Raw genomic sequence first — 18,933 nt, forward strand, 5'->3', positions numbered from 1 at the left:
TCCTAAAATTATTTCTAGGGTTTTGTTGTTGCTTCATTCTGATACCATATTGAAAGCAATAAACACGAAATCGGCTTGCGTGGAAACCCGAGAACTGGAAGAAAAACCAAGATGTTTTTAGTTTTATTATTTTCTGATATTCATACAATAGGTACGAGAGGGAATAAATAGAAAATACAAAGTGATAAAGAAGAAAAGAATATTTAGGGTAAATCTTTCCAATGGGCTAAGCCCACTAATTCTAATAATTCTAACACATTCATTACACAAAGACACTCCAAGAATATTCTTAAAATAATGGTGAAAGTGTGATCTATGAGATTTGGTTGGAGTACATGTTGAGTTAACAAGCCTCGATGCAACCTTTATTTTGTATGGCCACACCTAGTTCACCTCCTCTATCTCCTGATAAGTAAGCTTTAAGAAGCCGTTTGAGACATAGACTATCTAAGACTATAATAATCACTTCTTGCTACAGTAAATACTATTTAAAAGTTCCAATTAGCTATAATAAACACTAATTCAAAACTCCCCTGTTTGCTACGATATTTACTATTTGCTACAGTTTTACTATTTTACATTCATCATTTTTCTTATTCTTTGATACAATGTTTACTATTTCCTTATCAATTTTTTTTATGAACCAAACAGCTTTCATTGAAAAAGAATGAAGGAATATAAGAGCGTACAAAAAAAAGAACCAGCCGATCAAAACACCCCCACTAACCGAAGGGGGACCAAGTAAAATGTCACCAATAGAGTAATTACAAAAGTGCTCTGAAATTGAAGCCTAGAAGGAAACATGAAATCTAGCCAAAAACCAAATCTCACTATGCTCCCTCTTCCTACTTCTAAAGGCCCGGTTGTTCCTCTCACCCCAAATGTCCCAAATAATAGCACACACCTCAGCCAACCATAAAAAATCTCCATTTATCTTTGAATGGTGGATGGAAAGGAGCTCCTCAATCGTCGCTTTGACATCCTAGAGCCAGCAAAACTAACACGAAATTCCTAGTAGAAATGAACTACACACTGCCGTCACATAATGGCAGTCACATAATGGCAGTCCCATAAAAGATGATCAAGATCTTCCTCCACCTTTTGACAAAGCATGCAACAAAAAGGCCTGACAAGTGAAGCCCTTTTCCTAACAAGCGTAAACCCTAAACCCTAACAAGCCTATCCACAATGTTAACATGACCAAGCAAGACATGCCAGATAAAGAACCTAACTTTCTTAGGAACCTTAACCCTTCAGACCACGTCAAAAACTGACTTAGTAGGGGAGAGAGATTAATCAAAAGACTAAACATGAATTTACACGTGAAGCCCCTACTAAGATTAGGATTCCGAACACAAATATCCTCTCCCCGCTCCCTAAAGTTACACCCCTCAAGCAAAGAAAGAAGAGAGGTCATCTTCATCGCTTCCCTATTGGTCAAATTACGACGGAAACCAAGGGAAAAAGGCACAAGATTCTCCAAGCTAACCAGACAATCAGAGACCATACAATTTTTTAACGAGGATAAATGATAAAGATTAGAAAATAAAGAACAAAGAGTATTCTCTCCCACCCACTGATCCTCCCAAAAATATATATTCTTACCATCCCCTATAAAGCAACGTGTAAATCGAGAGAAAGTGGGAAGCTCAAAGGAAATATCCTTCTAGGGAGTTCAATTTGCACCTTAAACCCCTTTTGACATCCAGTCAAAGGGATGGATGTCATGCTTACTCACAATAATCCTATGCCATAAAGAGTATGGTTCAATGAGAAAAGCGCCAGAGCCATTTAGCCAACATATCAAAATTCTAAGATTGTCAATCTCTAACCCCCTTGATACATTGATAGACCACCAATAATTCATCAATATAGTAGAAGGGAAAAGAATAAGTAGTTATAGAAGTCAGTTGAAAATGTAACAGAATAGAGGGGAACCACCGGGTAGAACAAGAAGTTATAAATAGGGAATTCGTAGAGGAGAAGAGGTAGGAAGTCTTTGAGTAGTAATTTTGTTCAACCTTGAGAGACAGGTTACAGATTAGTGAGGGAGAGTTATTCTTTTCACAAATTGAAGGCATTTTTCAATTTGGATTCCTAAGATTGTAACAGATAAGTTTGATAAGCAATAAAGATTTACATTTCATTCTATCTTATACCTGTGTTGGAATCGAATTCCATCCTATTGGTATCAAAGCGGAAATCCTAGGAAAGCATAGGAAGATGGCGAAGAAGCACGAGGAAAGATTCGAAGTACTAGAACAGGAAGTTGTTAGAGATGAAAGTGGACTTACAGAAGCTACCCGCCATGGAAGATAAATTGTCTTCGATAATGAAAAATATAGAGCGATTGAGTACTCAAGGACAAAAACAGCAACAACAGCAACAGATGCTGATGAAGAACTTAGATCATATGAGTACGCAAAGCGATAAGCAGCAATGACAGCATCAGGTGCTAATGAAGTATATCAAGGGCCTGGTCAACGATAAGTCAACAACTACTTCCAATGCTGAAGGATCATCCAACAAATCAAAATGAATGGAAGGAGGAAAACAAAAAAACGGTCAACGAATCACTCGACGAATCGAAGAAAAAGATGAAGGAAGAAGAAGAAAAAGCTGCGATCGGAGTATATTTAAAAAAGTGGAGATGTCGTTTTTCGGTGGAAGCGATCCCGACTCTTGGTTATTTAGAGCAGATTGATATTTCCAAATCCATAAACTCAATGATTTGAAGAAACTAACAGTTCGCAAGAAGAAAGAGAGAAATTTAAAGATTGGAGTGATTTGAAACGAAGATTGTTGGAGAGATTTTGATCCATTATAGAAGGATCAATCTACGGCAGATTTTTCATGAATAAACAAACTTCGACAATAGAAGAATATCGGAACCTTTTCGATAAATTGGTGGCGCCATTGACAGACTTGCCCAATAGAGTACTAGAAGAAACATTCATGAACAGATTAGTTTCATGGATCAAGGTTGAGGTGGAATTCTCAGATCCCATTGGGCTGGCACAAAGGATGAGATTGGCCCAAAGAGTAGAAGTAAGGGAAATCATTCGAAGAAAGGCAAATCTAAGCGAATATTCAAGTAACAAATATTCCCTATATCCAGCAAATCCTAATAAACCTAATTCCTTCTTAGTTTCAAACGAAACTAAAGCGGGAACAACCTTCCTAATGAGGACGATCACTTGAGAGGGGAACCGACGGGAGAAAACAAGAAAGATGGACCATCTAAAAGACTCTCTGACGCAGAATTTCAAGCAAAGAGAGAGAAAGGATTGTGCTTCAAGTGCAATGAAAAATATCACTCGGTCATAAATGTAAGGAAAGAGAATTGAAAGAATTGCAAATGTTCGTGGTAAGACCCGATAATACAGAAGAAGAGATCGCTGAAGAAGATGATTATGGGCAAAAAGAGTTACACACCATGGAATTGAAAGAAGAATTGGGCACAATAGTCGAATTATGCATTAATTCAGTTGGTCAAATTATGCATTAATTCAGTTGTTGGATTGACCAATCTGGGCACAATGAAAATGAGAGGAAAAATCCATGGAGAGGAAGTTGTTGTGCTCATTGATTGTGGAGCGACACACAATTTCATTTTAGAGAAGTTACTTCATTAAAGCTGCACACAAAGGAAACCTCCAACTATGGAGTGATCCTTGGATCCGACACTGCTGTCAAAGGAAAAGGAGTGTGCGAGAAGGTAGAAATCATGTTGAGTGATTGGCTGGTTGTGGAAAATTTCCTTCCATTGGAGCTAGGAAGATTTGATGTAATACTAGGAATGCAATGGCTCTACTCACTAGGAGTCACATAAATGGACTGGAAGAATCTAGTCATGACCTTTTTCCACAACAATAAGATCATAATTAAAAGGGATCCAAGCTTAACCAAGACTCAAGTTAGTTTGAAAAGTCTAGTTAAAACATGGATAGTATCTGATTCAGCCTATTTGGTTGAATGCAGAGCCTTAGAAGCAGTGATGCACAAGAAGAAGGAGAAACATCTGCAGCCGAGGAAATTGTCAAATTAGTACTAAACAAATATGAAGATGTTTTCGATTGGCCCGAATAATTACCTCCAAAGAGAGCAATTGAGCATCACATACATTTGAAAAGAGGAACCAATCCAGTAAATGTAAGACCCTACAGATACGTGTTTCAACAGAAAGCCAGAATGGAAAAGTTAGTTAATGAGATGCTTTCATCTGGGATCATCCGTCCAAGCACAAGCCCATATTCAAGTTCGGTATTATTGGTGAAGAAAAAGAACGGCAGCCGAAGATTCTGTGTTGATTACAAAGCTCTCAACAACTTGACCATCCCAGATAAGTTTCCCATTCCCGTTATTGAAGAGCTTTTTGATGAATTAAATGGTGCAAACTTATATTCTAAAATCGATCTAAACACTGGATATCATCAAATAAGAATGTGCAAAGAAGATATAAAAAACAACATTCAAAACACATGAGGGACATTATGAATTCTTAATTATGCCCTTTGGGCTGACTAATGCCCCAACAATATTTCAATCCTTGATGAACACTATTTTCCCCTCCTACTTAAGAAAGTTCGTCTTGGTTTTTTTTATGATATCCTCATATACAGTAGGGGGCTAGAAGAGCATTTTCAGCATATAGAGTTAGTTTTAGAAGTATTTAGAGAAAACAAACTCTATGCTAACAAAAAGAAGGTGCAGTTTTGCTTACTCAAAAAAGGAATATTTGGGCCATATCTTGTCTGGAAGAGGAGTGGAAGTAGATCCAGAGAAAATTCAATTAATCAAACAATGGCCAATTCCTACTAATGTGCGTAAGGTCAGATGCTTCCTAGGATTGACCGGGTATTACAGACGTTTTGTACAACACTACAATCTACGGCTGCCTCCTTAACCCAATTACTAAAATTGGGAGCATTCAAATGGACCAAAGAAACTGATGAAGCCTTCCAAAAATTACAAGACACCATGATGACATTACCTGTCCTTGCATTACATGATTTCAATATACCATTTGAAGTGGAGACCGATGCATTCAGGTATGGAATTAGAGTAGTGCTGATGCAAAACAAGAGACCTATAGCATTCTACAGCCATACATTAGCAATGAGAGATCGTGCCAAACCAGTATATGAGAGAGCTAATAGTTGCAGTATTAGTAGTGCAATGTTGGAGACCCTATCTCTTGGGTAGGAAAATCAGTCAAAACCGATCAACGTTCATTGAAGTTCTTACTTGAGCAAAGAGTAATACAACCACAGTATCAAAAGTGGATAGCCAAACTGCTCAGGTACTCGTTTGAAGTGTTGTATAAACCCGGGTTAGAAAACAAGGCAGCAGATACCCTATCCCGAATGCCACCCACAGTACACCTTTATAATTTGACAGCCCCTACACTGATTGATCTAAAGGTTATAAAAGAAGAAGTGGAAAGGGATGAACAATTGAAAGAAGTTATTGCTAAGCTGCAATGTGGTGAAGAATTGACGAATTACTCTATGCAACATGATATGCTCGACAAGGGAAGGATGGTGATTGCAAAGACCTCCTCCTTGATACCAACGATAATGCACACTTACCATGACTCTGTCTTTGGAGAGCACTCAGGGTTCTTAAGAACCTACAAAAGATTGACAAGAGAGATATTTTGGAAAGGAATGAAGCATGACATTCAGAAGTATTGTGAAGAATGCACGGTTTGTCAAAGAAATAAATCTTTAGCCCTAACTCCTATTGGTTTACTAATGCCATTGGAGATTCCAGATAGAATATGGAATGACATCTCGATGGATTTCATTGAGGGCTTACCTAAATCAGCCGGATATGAAGTAATCTTAGTGGTGGTAGATTGGTTCAGCAAATATGCTCATTTCCTAACACTCAAACACCCATTTGATGCTAAAACAGTGGCAGGTCTCTTCATTAAAGAAATAGTAAGATCACATGGATTCCCACAATCCATTGTCTCGGATAGAGATAAGATTTTATTGAGCCATTTTTGGAAGGAATTATTTTGCCTAGCCAGAACCAAACTGAATAGAAGTACAACATACCATCCACAAACGGATGGCCAAACCGAGGTAGTGAATAGATCAGTAGAAATCTACCTACGTTGTTTCTGTGGCGAAAGACCGAAAAAATGGGATAGGTGGATCCATTAGGCAGAATATTGGTACAACACTACGTAACAAAGGTCATTAGGAGTATCTCCTTTCCAAGTTGTGTATGGTAGATCACCACTGCCTCTCATTTACTATGGAGATAGAGAAACTCCAAACTCAATACTAGATGAACAACTAAAGGAGAGAGACATAGCCCTAACAGCATTGAATGATCACCTTCGTGTAGCTCAAGAGAAAATGAAAAGCTATGCTGATATTAAACGAAGATGTGTAGAGTTTGAAGGAGAGATGGTATACTTGAAATTCCAGCCATATAGACAAGTATCAATGAGAAAGAGGCAAAATGAAAAACTATCTCCCAAGTATTTTGGCTCATACTGCATTCTTAAAAGAATTGGATTTGTGGCTTACAAACTGGAACTACCAGCTTCAGCCACCATCCATCCTGTTTTCCATATTTCGTAGCTGAAAAGAGCCTTCGGTGAATGCAAGGAAAGGCAAGAAGTGGTACCCTACTTGACCGAAAATCATGAATGGGTGGCAGTACCTGATGAGGCTTACGGTTATACAAAGAATGACAAAGGAGATTGGGAAGTTCTGATGAGTTGGAAAGGACTACCACGACATGAAGCAACATGGGAGAAGTATGATTTCCACCTCGAGGACAAGGTGAATTTGGAGCAAGGATGCAATGATAGACCACCAATAATTCATCAATATAGTAGGGGAAAGAATAAGTAGTTATAGAGGTAGTTATAGAAGTCGGTTGAAAATGTAACAGAATAGAGGGGGACCAACGGGTAGAGCAGGAAGTTATAAATAGGGAATTCGTAGAGGAGAAGAGGTAGGAAATCTTTGAGTAGAAATTCTATTCAACCTTGAGAGATAGGTTACAGATTAGTGAGGGAGAGTTATTGTTTTCACGAATTGAAGGCATTCTTCAATTCGGATTCCTAAGATTGTAACAGAGAAGTTTGATAAGCAATAAAGATTTACATTTCATTCTATCTTATACCTGTGTTGGAATCGGATTCCATCATACACAGGACGCTCCACCATCTCCCAACTCACACTATTTCCTTATCAAATTAAAATAGTTTACATATCAAATGCATCCAATTTATAATTCAAACTAAAATAATCGAAACGTAATCTATTTTAACCCAACTATAATGACCTAGAACTCTAATAACTCACTATTTGCCTCAATCGCCACCTCCTAAGTAGTCAACTTGTCACTATCCATAAAAACTCCTTCCAAAGAGACCAGAAGCCTTAGGATGACTATCATGAACTAAATCTTATGCTGATATACCATGAAATTATCAGAATGTACAAAACTTGTTGATGGAAATTGTTAGAAAAGCTTGTTTTAGCTGTCCCACATCGGTTATTTTGGTGAAGGGAATTAGCCTAATGAGCGTGAGGAGATCACAAGATGATGAGAGGGGGAGAGAATCTATAGATCTGTTTGAAGGATGCTTTTATCATGTTCTTGCAAGAAGCAATAATCAGCAGAAACAATCTTTGTCGTCATATTAAGTGTGGTCTTCAATTACAGAGTAGATCACAGGCCTTAAAAAATTGGACAGATGTCATACCTTCTAGGAGAATCATATAAAACAAAATGTTGGCAGTATCAACCATTGACTTGAGATTATTATAGCTACTCAATTATGCAGTAAATTTAGAAGATCAAAAGGCAAAGTGAGTATTTACATGAGGCACGTACTCCTTGGACGTTCTTGGAAAAATCTACTTTTGAAAGTTTTGGTTTAATAGCAATTCTTGATCCTGTAATGAAACTCCAGTTTCTTGATGCATCTGCAGTCAAGCCATGTACTGGTTGGCCTAAGAGATTGAGTTTATGACTTCTTGTAAAGATAGAGGATCTTTGGCCAAGTCTGACATCACAACAGGGCTTTGTAATCTGCCCCAAGTTTTCAACAGCAAAAAATTTAATCAGGGCAGCTCCAGAAGTTGAAAATTGAATCAAATGCGTGCCCATGTGAGGAAATGAAACTAAGCAACAAATCTTAAAGCATGCAGAAGACTACAGAGTTCAACATTCAAGCAGAAAATAGATTAAAAAGAAATAAGAGTTCCATATGAAACTTAAGTCCCCGATAAGTGAACAATAAACTTGCCACAAACAGTCACATTTTACATAGAGAAGAAAATGTAGAACTTAGTTTGAATTTTCCCGTATTGCAATTGACAAAGACCAATCAAGTTTAACTCACAATTAGATGAAGTTTCAGGAAATAGCCAACAAAAAGCTAAGGTTACTTAGAAAATCTAAACGTTGAGGTTGAAAGTGAGCATAAGCATCAATAGAAGCACCATGAATCATCAATATATAATGTGGACCCTGACCATGCTAGTAAAACAATATAAGTTGAAAATCACCCCAAAGCTGATCATAGGTACACTTTCTACATATCAATTGAAGTTAACATTTGTCACTCATGATATTTGTGTTAGACCTCCAATCAAGTTAGTTTACCAAAGAAGAAATAAGCTACAACAGAATTAGTTAGGAAAGCAGTTAACAGATTAGTTAGAAATTAGTTAGAAAACACATGTTAAATGTGTTAAGAAAATGTTTATAAATAGGGGAGTAATGATAGAAGAAGGGCATCAGAAATTTAGTAAAGAAGTTGTACTTGATTCTTGAGAAGCAAGATCAAGAGCTTGTGGCAGAATTGATACCTCATCAATTCTGTGTGTTTGTTACTGATTCTAATAAAAGAAGAGTTCATTCAGCTTACTTGGCCGGAGTTCTATCAAATTGGTATCAGAGCCCGTGATCCGGCAAGATGGTACAGACTAGGATCGAAGAACGACTTGAAGTAATGGATCAAGAAATAGCATTGATAAAGAAAGAGCTCGGAAAGATGCCGACCATGGAATTAACACTGAACGATATCGCAAAAAATATGCAGACGATGCGTACCCAATCGGACAAACAAGAACAGATGATGTTGATGATAATGGAAACTATAGCCAAGGATCGAACTACCACCAGCGAACGTAATGAGGAACCCAATGCGCACATGTCTGTGACAAATAAGGGAAAGGAAAAAGAAGCAAATTCCAGCAAATCGGCCGTATCGGGACGAAGCAACTCCGACAACCGAAATGAAGGAAAAATAGAGACTGAAGAAGCCGCAGCCGACCGGAATAAATTCAAGAAAGTAGAAATGCCCGTGTTCGCCGGAGAAGATCCAGACTCATGGCTCTTCAGAGCCGAAAGGTACTTTCAGATCCATAAACTATCTGATTCTGAGAAAATGTTAGTTTCCACGATCAGCTTCGACGGCCCTGCCTTGAATTGGTACCGATCGCAAGAAGAAAGAGAGAAGTTCACCAGCTAGGCAAACTTGAAAGAAAGACTATTAGTGAGGTTCAGATCAAGCCGAGACGGAACAGTATTGGGACGGTTCTTACGAGTTAAGCAAGAATCCACAGTCGACGATTACCGGAATTTGTTCGACAAACTCGTCGCGCCATTAAGTGATGTTCCAGACCCAATCGTCGAAGACACCTTCATGAATGGTTTGTTCCCATGGATAAGAGCGGAAGTAAGAATCTGTCGACCCAAAGGATTAGCTGAGATGATGGAATTCGCGCAATTAGTCGAAAACAGAGAAATCGAGCGCAATGAGGCAAAATTGAATAATTTCGCAGGCGGGAAATATTTTCAGCAAAATACAGTGAACAGCAGAACGCCGGCAAACACCAACAGCGATAGCAAGACGAATACCAACTTCCCCATGCGAACCATCACTTTGAGGAGCTCTAATAATACCGAAATTCGTAAAGATGGCAACTCAAGAAGATTACCCGACGCAGAATTCCAGGCCCGGAAGGAAAAAGGACTATGCTTTTGATGCAACGAAAAATATTCAGCGGATCATCGATGCAAAATGAAAGAATTACGCGAACTGAAAATGTTTGTGGTGAAAAAAGAAGGCGAGGAATACGAGATCATTGAGGAAAATACCGCTGAAGAAAAAACATTAGAATTACCGCAAGAAGAAGAAAAGCAAAAGACATTTGCCGAATTATCTCTAAATTCTGTTGTTGGGCTGAATGATCCGGGCACGATGAAGGTCAAAGGGAAAATCCAAGAGAGGGAAGTAATCATCCTTATAGATTGTGGAGCCACCCACAACTTCATCTCTGAAAAACTAGTGGAATCACTACAATTACCCGTCAAGGAAACCGGTCACTACGGTGTTATACTTGGATCCGGAACAGCAGTACAAGGTAAGGGAATATGTGAAAACGTGGAAATCCAACTATCCAATTGGAAGATGAAGGAAGAATTTCTACCATTAGAACTCGGAGGAGTGGATGTCATACTAGGTATGCAATGGCTCCACTCACTCGGAATAACAGTAGTCGACTGGAAAAACCTCACACTTACATTCTCTAGTGAGGGAAAACAGATCTCAATAAAAGGAGACCCCAGCCTCACTAAATCATGCATTAGCCTTAAAAGTATGATCAAGACCTGGGTTGAACAAGATGAAGGATTCTTAATCGAATGCAGGGCAGTACAAGTTCATACAGAAAATGGACAAAGCAGCACAGCAGTAACAACCATCAGAGATGAACCCCTGCAAAAGGTGTTGAAACAGTTCGAAGATATATTTGACTGGCCGGAAAGACTGCCACCAAGAAGAGGAATAGAACACCAAATACATCTCAAAGAAGGAACCAACCCAATAAACGTTAGACCCTATAGATATGGGTTCCAACAAAAGGCAGAAATGGAAAGATTAGTAGAAGAAATGCTAGCTTCAGGCATCATCAGACCAAGCAATAGCCCCTTCTCAAGCCCTGTACTACTAGTTAAAAAGAAAGATGGCAGCTGGCGTTTTTGTGTCGATTACCGAGCAGTGAACAACGCCACAATTCCAGACAAGTTTCCAATACCAGTAGCTGAAGAACTATTTGACGAGTTAAATGGGGCAACGGTATTCTCAAAAATAGACCTCAAGTCAGGATACCATCAAATAAGAATGACTGATAAAGATATCCCGAAGACGGCTTTTCGCACTCACGAAGGCCACTACGAATTCCTTGTCATGCCGTTTGGACTAACCAACGCCCCGGCCACTTTCCAAGCCCTAATGAATAGCATCTTTAGACCATTTTTGAGAAAGTTCGTGCAGGTCTTCTTTGATGACATCCTGATCTATAGCAAGAATGAAAAAGACCACATAGAGCATATTGAAAAGGTCTTTCTTGCATTGAGAAAGCATAGCCTCTTCGCCAATAAAAAGAAGTGCAACTTTGGCCAGAAGAAGGTAGAATACTTGGGACACATCATATCAGGAGAAGGAGTGGAAGTAGACTCGGAGAAAATAAAAGTTGTGGCAGATTGGCCATGCCCAACAAATATAAGAGAAGTTCGGGGATTCCTTGGATTAACAGGCTACTACAGGAGATTTGTCCAACATTATGGATCAATAGCAGCCCCATTAACCCAACTACTCAAAAAAGGGGGATTCAAATGGAACGAAGATGCGGAAGAATCGTTTCGAAAGCTAAAGTCTGCAATGATGTCTCTACCAACGTTAGCCTTACCCAACTTTACACTCCCATTTGAAATAGAGACAGATGCGTCTGGTTTTGGAGTGGGAGCAGTACTAATCCAGGCAAAGAGACCCATTGCCTTCTACAGCCACACACTATCCATGAGAGATAGAGCTCGGCCAATATATGAACGAGAGTTGATGGCGGTTGTACTATCCGTACAAAGATGGAGGCCATACTTGCTTGGGGCAAAATTCGTAGTAAAAACGGATCAAAAATCACTGAAATTTTTGCTAGAACAACGGGTCATCCAGCCACAATATCAAAAATGGTTATCTAAACTATTGGGGTACTCATTTGAAGTGGTGTACAAACCCGGCTTAGAAAATAAAGCAGCCGATGCCTTATCAAGAAGACCACCGGACATACAATTAAACAACATTTCAATACCATATTGGATGGACTTGGAAACCATAAAGGAAGAAGTAGAGAAAGATGAAAAGCTAAAGAAAATAGCAGCAAGCTTAAACGAAGAGGACGAAGGCCAAACCAGCAAATTCACAATAAAGAATAGCCTCCTGCATTACAAGAATAGACTGGTAATCTCAAAAGCGTCCTCCCTAATCCCAGCCATACTAAATACATTTCATGACTCAGTAGTAGGAGGACACTCCGGGTTCCTAAGAACTTATAAAAGACTAGCAAGCGAGCTATATTGGGAAGGGATGAAATCAGATGTTAAAAAACATTGTGAAGCTTGCGTAACATGCCAACGCAACAAAAGCTTTAGCTCTATCGCCAGCCGGACTATTAGTACCACTTGACATACCGCATCAAATTTGGAGCGATATCTCCATGGACTTCATTGATGGTCTACCTAAAGCAAAAGGATGGGCTGTAATACTTGTGGTAGTAGATCGGCTCAGCAAATACAGCCACTTCTTGGCCCTTAAACACCCTTACACAGCTAAGACAGTAGCAGAAAGCTTTGTAAAAGAAATAGTACGACTGCACGGCTTCCCTACCTCCATTGTCTCCGATCGAGACAAAGTTTTTCTCAGCCACTTCTGGAATGAATTGTTCAAAATGGCGGGCACTAAACTCAAGAAAAGCACAGCTTACCACCCACAGACCGACGGACAAACAGAGGTAGTCAACAGAGGACTAGAAACCTATCTCAGATGCTTTTGTAGTGAACGCCCAAAGGAATGGATCATGTGGCTACCTTGGGCCGAGTACTGGTACAACACTACTTATCAAAAGGCGCTGGGACAATCACCCTTCCAAGTGGTCTATGGCCGTAAACCGCCAGCCCTACTGTCTTATGGAGAACGAAGAACTTCAAATTCTTCAATAGACGAGCAGTTGAAAGAACGAGATGTGGCCTTAGACGCACTACGGGAGCACTTATTGCTAGCTCAACAACAAATGAAACTATATGCTGACCGAAAAAGAAGACAAGTGGAATTCCAGGTTGATGAATTAGTATTACTTAAATACGACCATACCGTCAAGCCACTCTACGAAGCAAAAGGAATGAAAAACTATCATCACGATATTTTAGACCCTACAAAATTCTCGAAAGAATTGGTGAGGTAGCATATAGATTGGAATTACCAACGGACGCCGCTATCCACCCTGTTTTTCATGTTTCACAACTAAAAAAGTTCGTAAATCAGCAGACAAATATAGTGCCCACACTACAAAACATAACAGAGAAGCTCGAGTGGCAGTCGCAACCGGAAGAAGCACGGGACTACAGACAAGACAAAACCGGGAAATGGGAAGTGCTAGTTGCCTGGAAGAATCTGCCGGACTATGAAGCATCGTGGGAAGACTATGATGAAATGCACCGGCGGTACCCTAATCTACACCTTGAGGACAAGGTGAATCTCAAAGGAGGGAGTAATGTTAGACCTCCAATCAAGTTAGTTTACCAAAGAAGAAATAAGCTACAACAGAATTAGTTAGAAAAGCAGTTAACAGATTAGTTAGAAATTAGTTAGAAAACACATGTTAAATGTGTTAAGAAAATGTGTATAAATAGGGGAGTAATGATAGAAGAAGGGCATCAGAAATTTAGTAAAGAAGTTGTACTTGATTCTTGAGAAGCAAGATCAAGAGCTTGTGGCAGAATTGATACCTCATCAATTCTGTGTGTTTGTTACTGATTCTAATAAAAGAAGAGTTCATTCAGCTTACTTGGCCGGAGTTCTATCAATTTGTTCATGAAAATGATAGGGAAAGGGTAGGATTATAAAATTTAATCACTCAACTTTAAATGTACAATGCACCACTGAACTTTGGATTTTACTTTTAATTACCTCCAATTATCTCCACCGCTTGCAAAACACTAATGGTTAATATCTATTAGCCAATCTAGCAGTCAACATTTCATACAAGTTAGTTAAAATTTGTTCAATAAACATGCCACAAAACACTTGAATGGCGTGATTCACAAGGGCTAAACAAAAATACAGCCAAGAGCTCAACAATGTAAGTAAAAGTTTTTCAAAATCCATGATACACAATACTCAAAGTTTGAGACTAAATTTGTAGTTTAACATAGGTGTGAAACAAAAACTTGAATTTGGACTAAAACCAAGTAGCAAACTTCAAGTTAATCCAACCCAAGAGTGTTTCCCACTTCTTTTTGGGTTTTCACCCAATGAAGGTCAATAATCAGTGAATTCCCAACTCATTAAAACAAGGATCTGCAAAAGAAATCCATCTAAACAAGCAAAAAGGAAAAGGGAGATTCTTTTGTGAGCCAATGGCTTAAACAAAGACACGAAAATCAAGCACAGTCTATATTTACACGAACCCACCTCCCAAAATTCATTTACAACTCAATTAAGAAGAAAAACACCACACCCTGTTCACATAACTCAGATAAGTTAAAACTCAGATGAAAGAAACCCTCCACAGATCTGAGAGAAACAAGATTGAGTGGCGAAACAATGAAATGATTTCAAATCAATCAAAGTAGTTCTCATAAACAGCAAGACAGAAACAACCCCAGAAGAAAAAGGAGAAGAACACAAACAAGAAGCATCAAGAAAACGCACCTTAATTGAGAGAGAGGAAGTTCCAAGGCAAGAAGAAGAAAGAGAAAAACCCATGTGGAGAACAGAAATGGAAGATGGAGAAGAACGATAATGGCGTCTTCATGAGACCCTAGAAAGTTAGTAAGTTAAAAAAGGGAAAAACGAAAAAGAGGGGACAGAAAGTTCTGAGAGAAAAAGGAAGCGTACGAGTATGCCACTTAGAGATTGCAAAGGGACAAGAATGAAGAAGAGGGAAGGGAGCTTAATGCTTATCTATCTCCATTGTTGTCCTTTCCACTTCTTCTACTCCACTGCCCACTTTTTTGTTGGTTTTTGAACAGAAAACCCATTTCTCAATATCTTTTTTGTGTCTTTCACTCCCATTTTCATGGTTACTGATGTCAGCTCTCAACTATACTCTCCTTCCCGCAACAAAGTAAGCTGTCACTTCCCTCGATTTCCCTATTTCTTTTGTTTTCTTCTGCCTACTCTTCCTTACCTCTAATTACTTTTTGGTTAAATTATAAAAAATTTACTCTACTCTATAAAAATCTCTCTTTTAAATTTTAAAAAATGTCTTTCAATTTTTAAAATTTTTTCAAAAATATTTTTTTATTAGTTTTGAATGAAAATCGTTAAAGTTTTGTTTAAAAAATAATTTTAAACTATTGAAAAATTCTATAAATTTTAATTCAAAAACATTCTTATTAGTTCAATTTTTACACCAAATTTCTTAACAACCAAAATCTTAAGTAAAATCATAGTTTAAATTTGCATCGATGTGTTTGATATTTCAATCGATATTTTCATATTTCAGTGGATTCAAAATCGATAGAAGAGGTGAATCGATATTTTCATTACATTATAGAAAAAATCTAAAATCACAAGAAGTAAACATTAAAACGACATTAATATAAATATTAGACATGTTTCCTTATTTGAAAATAATAAAAATATTTATTTATTAATTGAAATTTATTTTTTAAATTTTTGTTTTAATAATTTTTTTAGAAATATCAATCAAAATTGAATTTTCTCTAAAATGAGAATTTCATATATCCATCGACATACATATTTTAAATTTTGGTTAAAACAAAAAATCTCACGAAATTCCAAAATTAAAATGTCTACTTAAAACATACTTAAACAATAAGTAGTCGAATAAAAAAATCTCACTCTGATAGATCTGTCAAATTATCATTGTGTATTAATAGTTAAATATTTTTTTTATTTGACAATTAATTGTATATTAATTTTTAAGATAGTTCTTGAGACTTGTTATGTTTGCGATATATCATTATGTATTAATAGACAAATAAATTTAAATTTGTGGTTTTAACTTAAGATTTTGGTTGGTGAGAAAATTGGTGTAGAATTTAGATTAGTGAGAGTATTTTTTAAAAATTGTTTTTAAGTTCAAGTGTATTTAGAAACTTTTCAATAGTTCAATGGTATTTTTTAAACGAACTTTCATGGTTTTTATCCAAAACTAAACATAAAGGCATTTTTTGAAAGTTTAAGGGCATCTTTTAAAATTTGAAAGTTTAGAGGTCTTTTTGGATACAAACCACAAAGTCGAGAGACATTATTTATAATTTAATCTTAGTTTTTTTAGTTAAAAAAATGGCTACGATTGTTCTTCCTTTTCTAAGTACAAATTGAAGTATGGAAATGGGCTAACAAGAAAAATAGCAAATTTTAAAAGTTAATTTTCATAAATGTAACAAAATACGAAAATATTTACAGCACGTATAACAATAAGCAAAAGCCCATGAGCCGATACAATATTTTTCAAAAATTTTAGATTTGCCCTTGAATATTGCCGACAATTCGTCACTTCTCTTTTTTCTTGTTCGTGATTTATTCATTTTCTCTTCTAGATTTCTTTTGACTCCTCTTCTACATTTCCTTTCTTATGTTTTAAAACGATTTATTCTTTTGTTTAAATCTCCTTTTTCATCTTCACCATTTTTCAGAAAGATTTTCTAAAGCTACTTCATTTTCTTTATATTCAAGAATATCAAGATCGTTTAAATATCACTATAACATGATCTAAACGATTCTATATCATTGTCAACACGGTCATTTAGATTTGAAGCCATTTTTCTATCGTTTAAAAATAACTACACGATCGTGTGGATATGATCTAAACGATCGTTTACTATTGTCAACACGATCATTTAGATTTAAAGTCATTTTTCTATCGATTAAAAATAACTACACGATCTGTTGATACTACTTACAGGATGGTGTATCATTATCTACATGATCGCGTATTATGAACATTTTTTGAAAAATATTGCATGCGCACGTGTAGCCTATTAACTACATGTTGACGGAAGTATTTTTGGTATTTTCCACAGTGGGCATGTATGCTTTCTCCGTTTTTAGAATTTTTTTCATATAAATATTTGGGGTCTTTTCAAAAATATAATAAAGTAACAAAGTATTTACATTGTATAAAACAATTCTGAAAACGGAAAAAGCCTAGAGGCTCACCGTGTAAAATACCAAAAATGTCCCGTCAACTACGCTGTCAACAATACACGAGTAATATATTTACTACACGATCGTTTAGATTTGGCTATTGTTTGGTGTACGATCGTTTAGATATGGCTACAATTTATTTTTTCAATTCTATCGTTTAATTTTGTTACATAATCGTTTAATTTGGTTATGTATGGTTACACGATCGTTTTGATTCCTATATCTAGACAATTTTTTTTTTCAAAATTTAGTTACACGATCGTTTAGGTTTGACTAAACGATTTTTTAATTCTTTTGCTACATGATCGTTTATATTTGTTTACACGATTGTTTAGTTTTGGCTAAATGGTTTTTTTAATTCTTTTGGTTCACGGTCGTTTAGATTTGTCTACCCGATGATTTATTTTTTTACACGATCGTTTACATTTGGCTACTTCAATCTAAATGATTTTTTTTTCAAGATTCTTTATACACGATCTTTTAGATTTTACTATTTTTTGTACACGGTCCCATTTAGATTTGGTTATCCAAATTTAAACAACGTAAAAAAAGAATTAGAAAAGAAGAAAGATGATGGAAATGTTAAACGATGTAAAAAAAAGAATCAGAAAAGAAGAAAGACGATGGGAAGAAATCGCAGTAGAAAAGAAATAAAATTAGGAAAAGAAGAAAGACGATGAATCGTAGTGAGGACGCAATAAGGAAAAGAATAAAGGCAGAAGAGCAAACTTGGAATATTTAAAAACTGGCTAATTTTATGGGCTTTGTTACACGGGCCGTAAATAGTTTAGTGTTTTGTTAGATTTATGAAAGTTTTCTTAAATATTTGGACAGTTTGTTATATTTTTTTAAAACCCTAATTTTAAAAGTTCATTTAAGAGAATAACAAAAAAGTTTCGAAATAGTAAAAATAGCAAATTGAATTTTATGAATAGAAAACACTAATTACCAAAAGACGAAAATACCCTACAAGCCCTACAATAGTAATTAGTGAAAGTCGAAAATAACCCTAACCGAAAATCTAACTAATCCATAAATATAAGAAAATAATTAAAAATATCACTAATGAATTGTTCCAATTTAGTTCATTATTAATAAGTTTGATTTAACTTTTTCCCCGTTCTGCTAAATCAAAATCAAAGAGAGTTATACAAAATTAATTATACAAATATATACAAATTTAGTTATATTCTTCTCCACTCTAAGAAATCAAATATAAATACACAAAAATAGAACTAACCAAATATGTACATATCTTTACTAATCTACCAAATCAAATACAGTACAAAAATACATCGTACCTAAATAAATATATACAATTTTATTTACCTTATGCCACAAGTCTACCAAATTTGATACAACTACACAAAAATACACTTTAACTAAAACAATTTGATACAACTGCACAAAAATACAGTATAACTTAAAGACAATTTGATACAACTGCACAAAAATAAACTATAACTAAACAATTTGATACAACTACACAAAACAATTTGATACAACTACACAATAATACAACGTAAGTAAAGTGTTAAAAAAAAATTATTTGTTTCTTCCATAATCTTCCAATCACTTTACAAGAAATTACTATGCCTAAAAATATAATAAAAGAAAATCTATTGAGAGCATGAACATGAAATGATGAGATTTTTTAAAGATTTTTAAATGCCAAGTAAAAAATACAATAAAAGATTTTTTTTAAAGATTTTGACGAA

At 36.2% G+C, this 18,933-nt stretch overlaps 1 protein-coding gene across 4 annotated transcripts in view; it reads right to left on the reverse strand.

The window, feature by feature from the left end:
* The window catches only part of LOC103500161 (protein ABA DEFICIENT 4, chloroplastic), a 21,106-nt gene extending 5,985 nt beyond the window's left edge, over positions 1-15,121 (reverse strand). Inside the window, exons 1-3 of one of the 4 annotated variants that reach the window (XM_017047232.2) lie at positions 14,936-15,121; positions 14,750-14,846; positions 7,867-8,064 (exon numbers count right to left, since the gene is read on the reverse strand). In XM_017047232.2, the coding sequence (XP_016902721.1) occupies positions 7,867-8,064; positions 14,750-14,803 (252 nt within the window). In that variant the 5' untranslated portion in view covers positions 14,804-14,846; positions 14,936-15,121. Of the gene's footprint in view, positions 1-7,853; positions 8,065-14,749; positions 14,859-14,935 lie in introns of all 4 variants that reach the window. The other 3 variants (XM_017047231.2, XM_008463375.3, XM_008463374.3) reach the window with 3 other exon arrangements.
* Between the last annotated feature and the right edge of the window lie 3,812 nt (positions 15,122-18,933).

The sequence above is a fragment of the Cucumis melo genome, chromosome 6 (assembly GCF_025177605.1).
Source record: "Cucumis melo cultivar AY chromosome 6, USDA_Cmelo_AY_1.0, whole genome shotgun sequence".
Lineage (NCBI taxonomy): Eukaryota > Viridiplantae > Streptophyta > Magnoliopsida > Cucurbitales > Cucurbitaceae > Cucumis > Cucumis melo.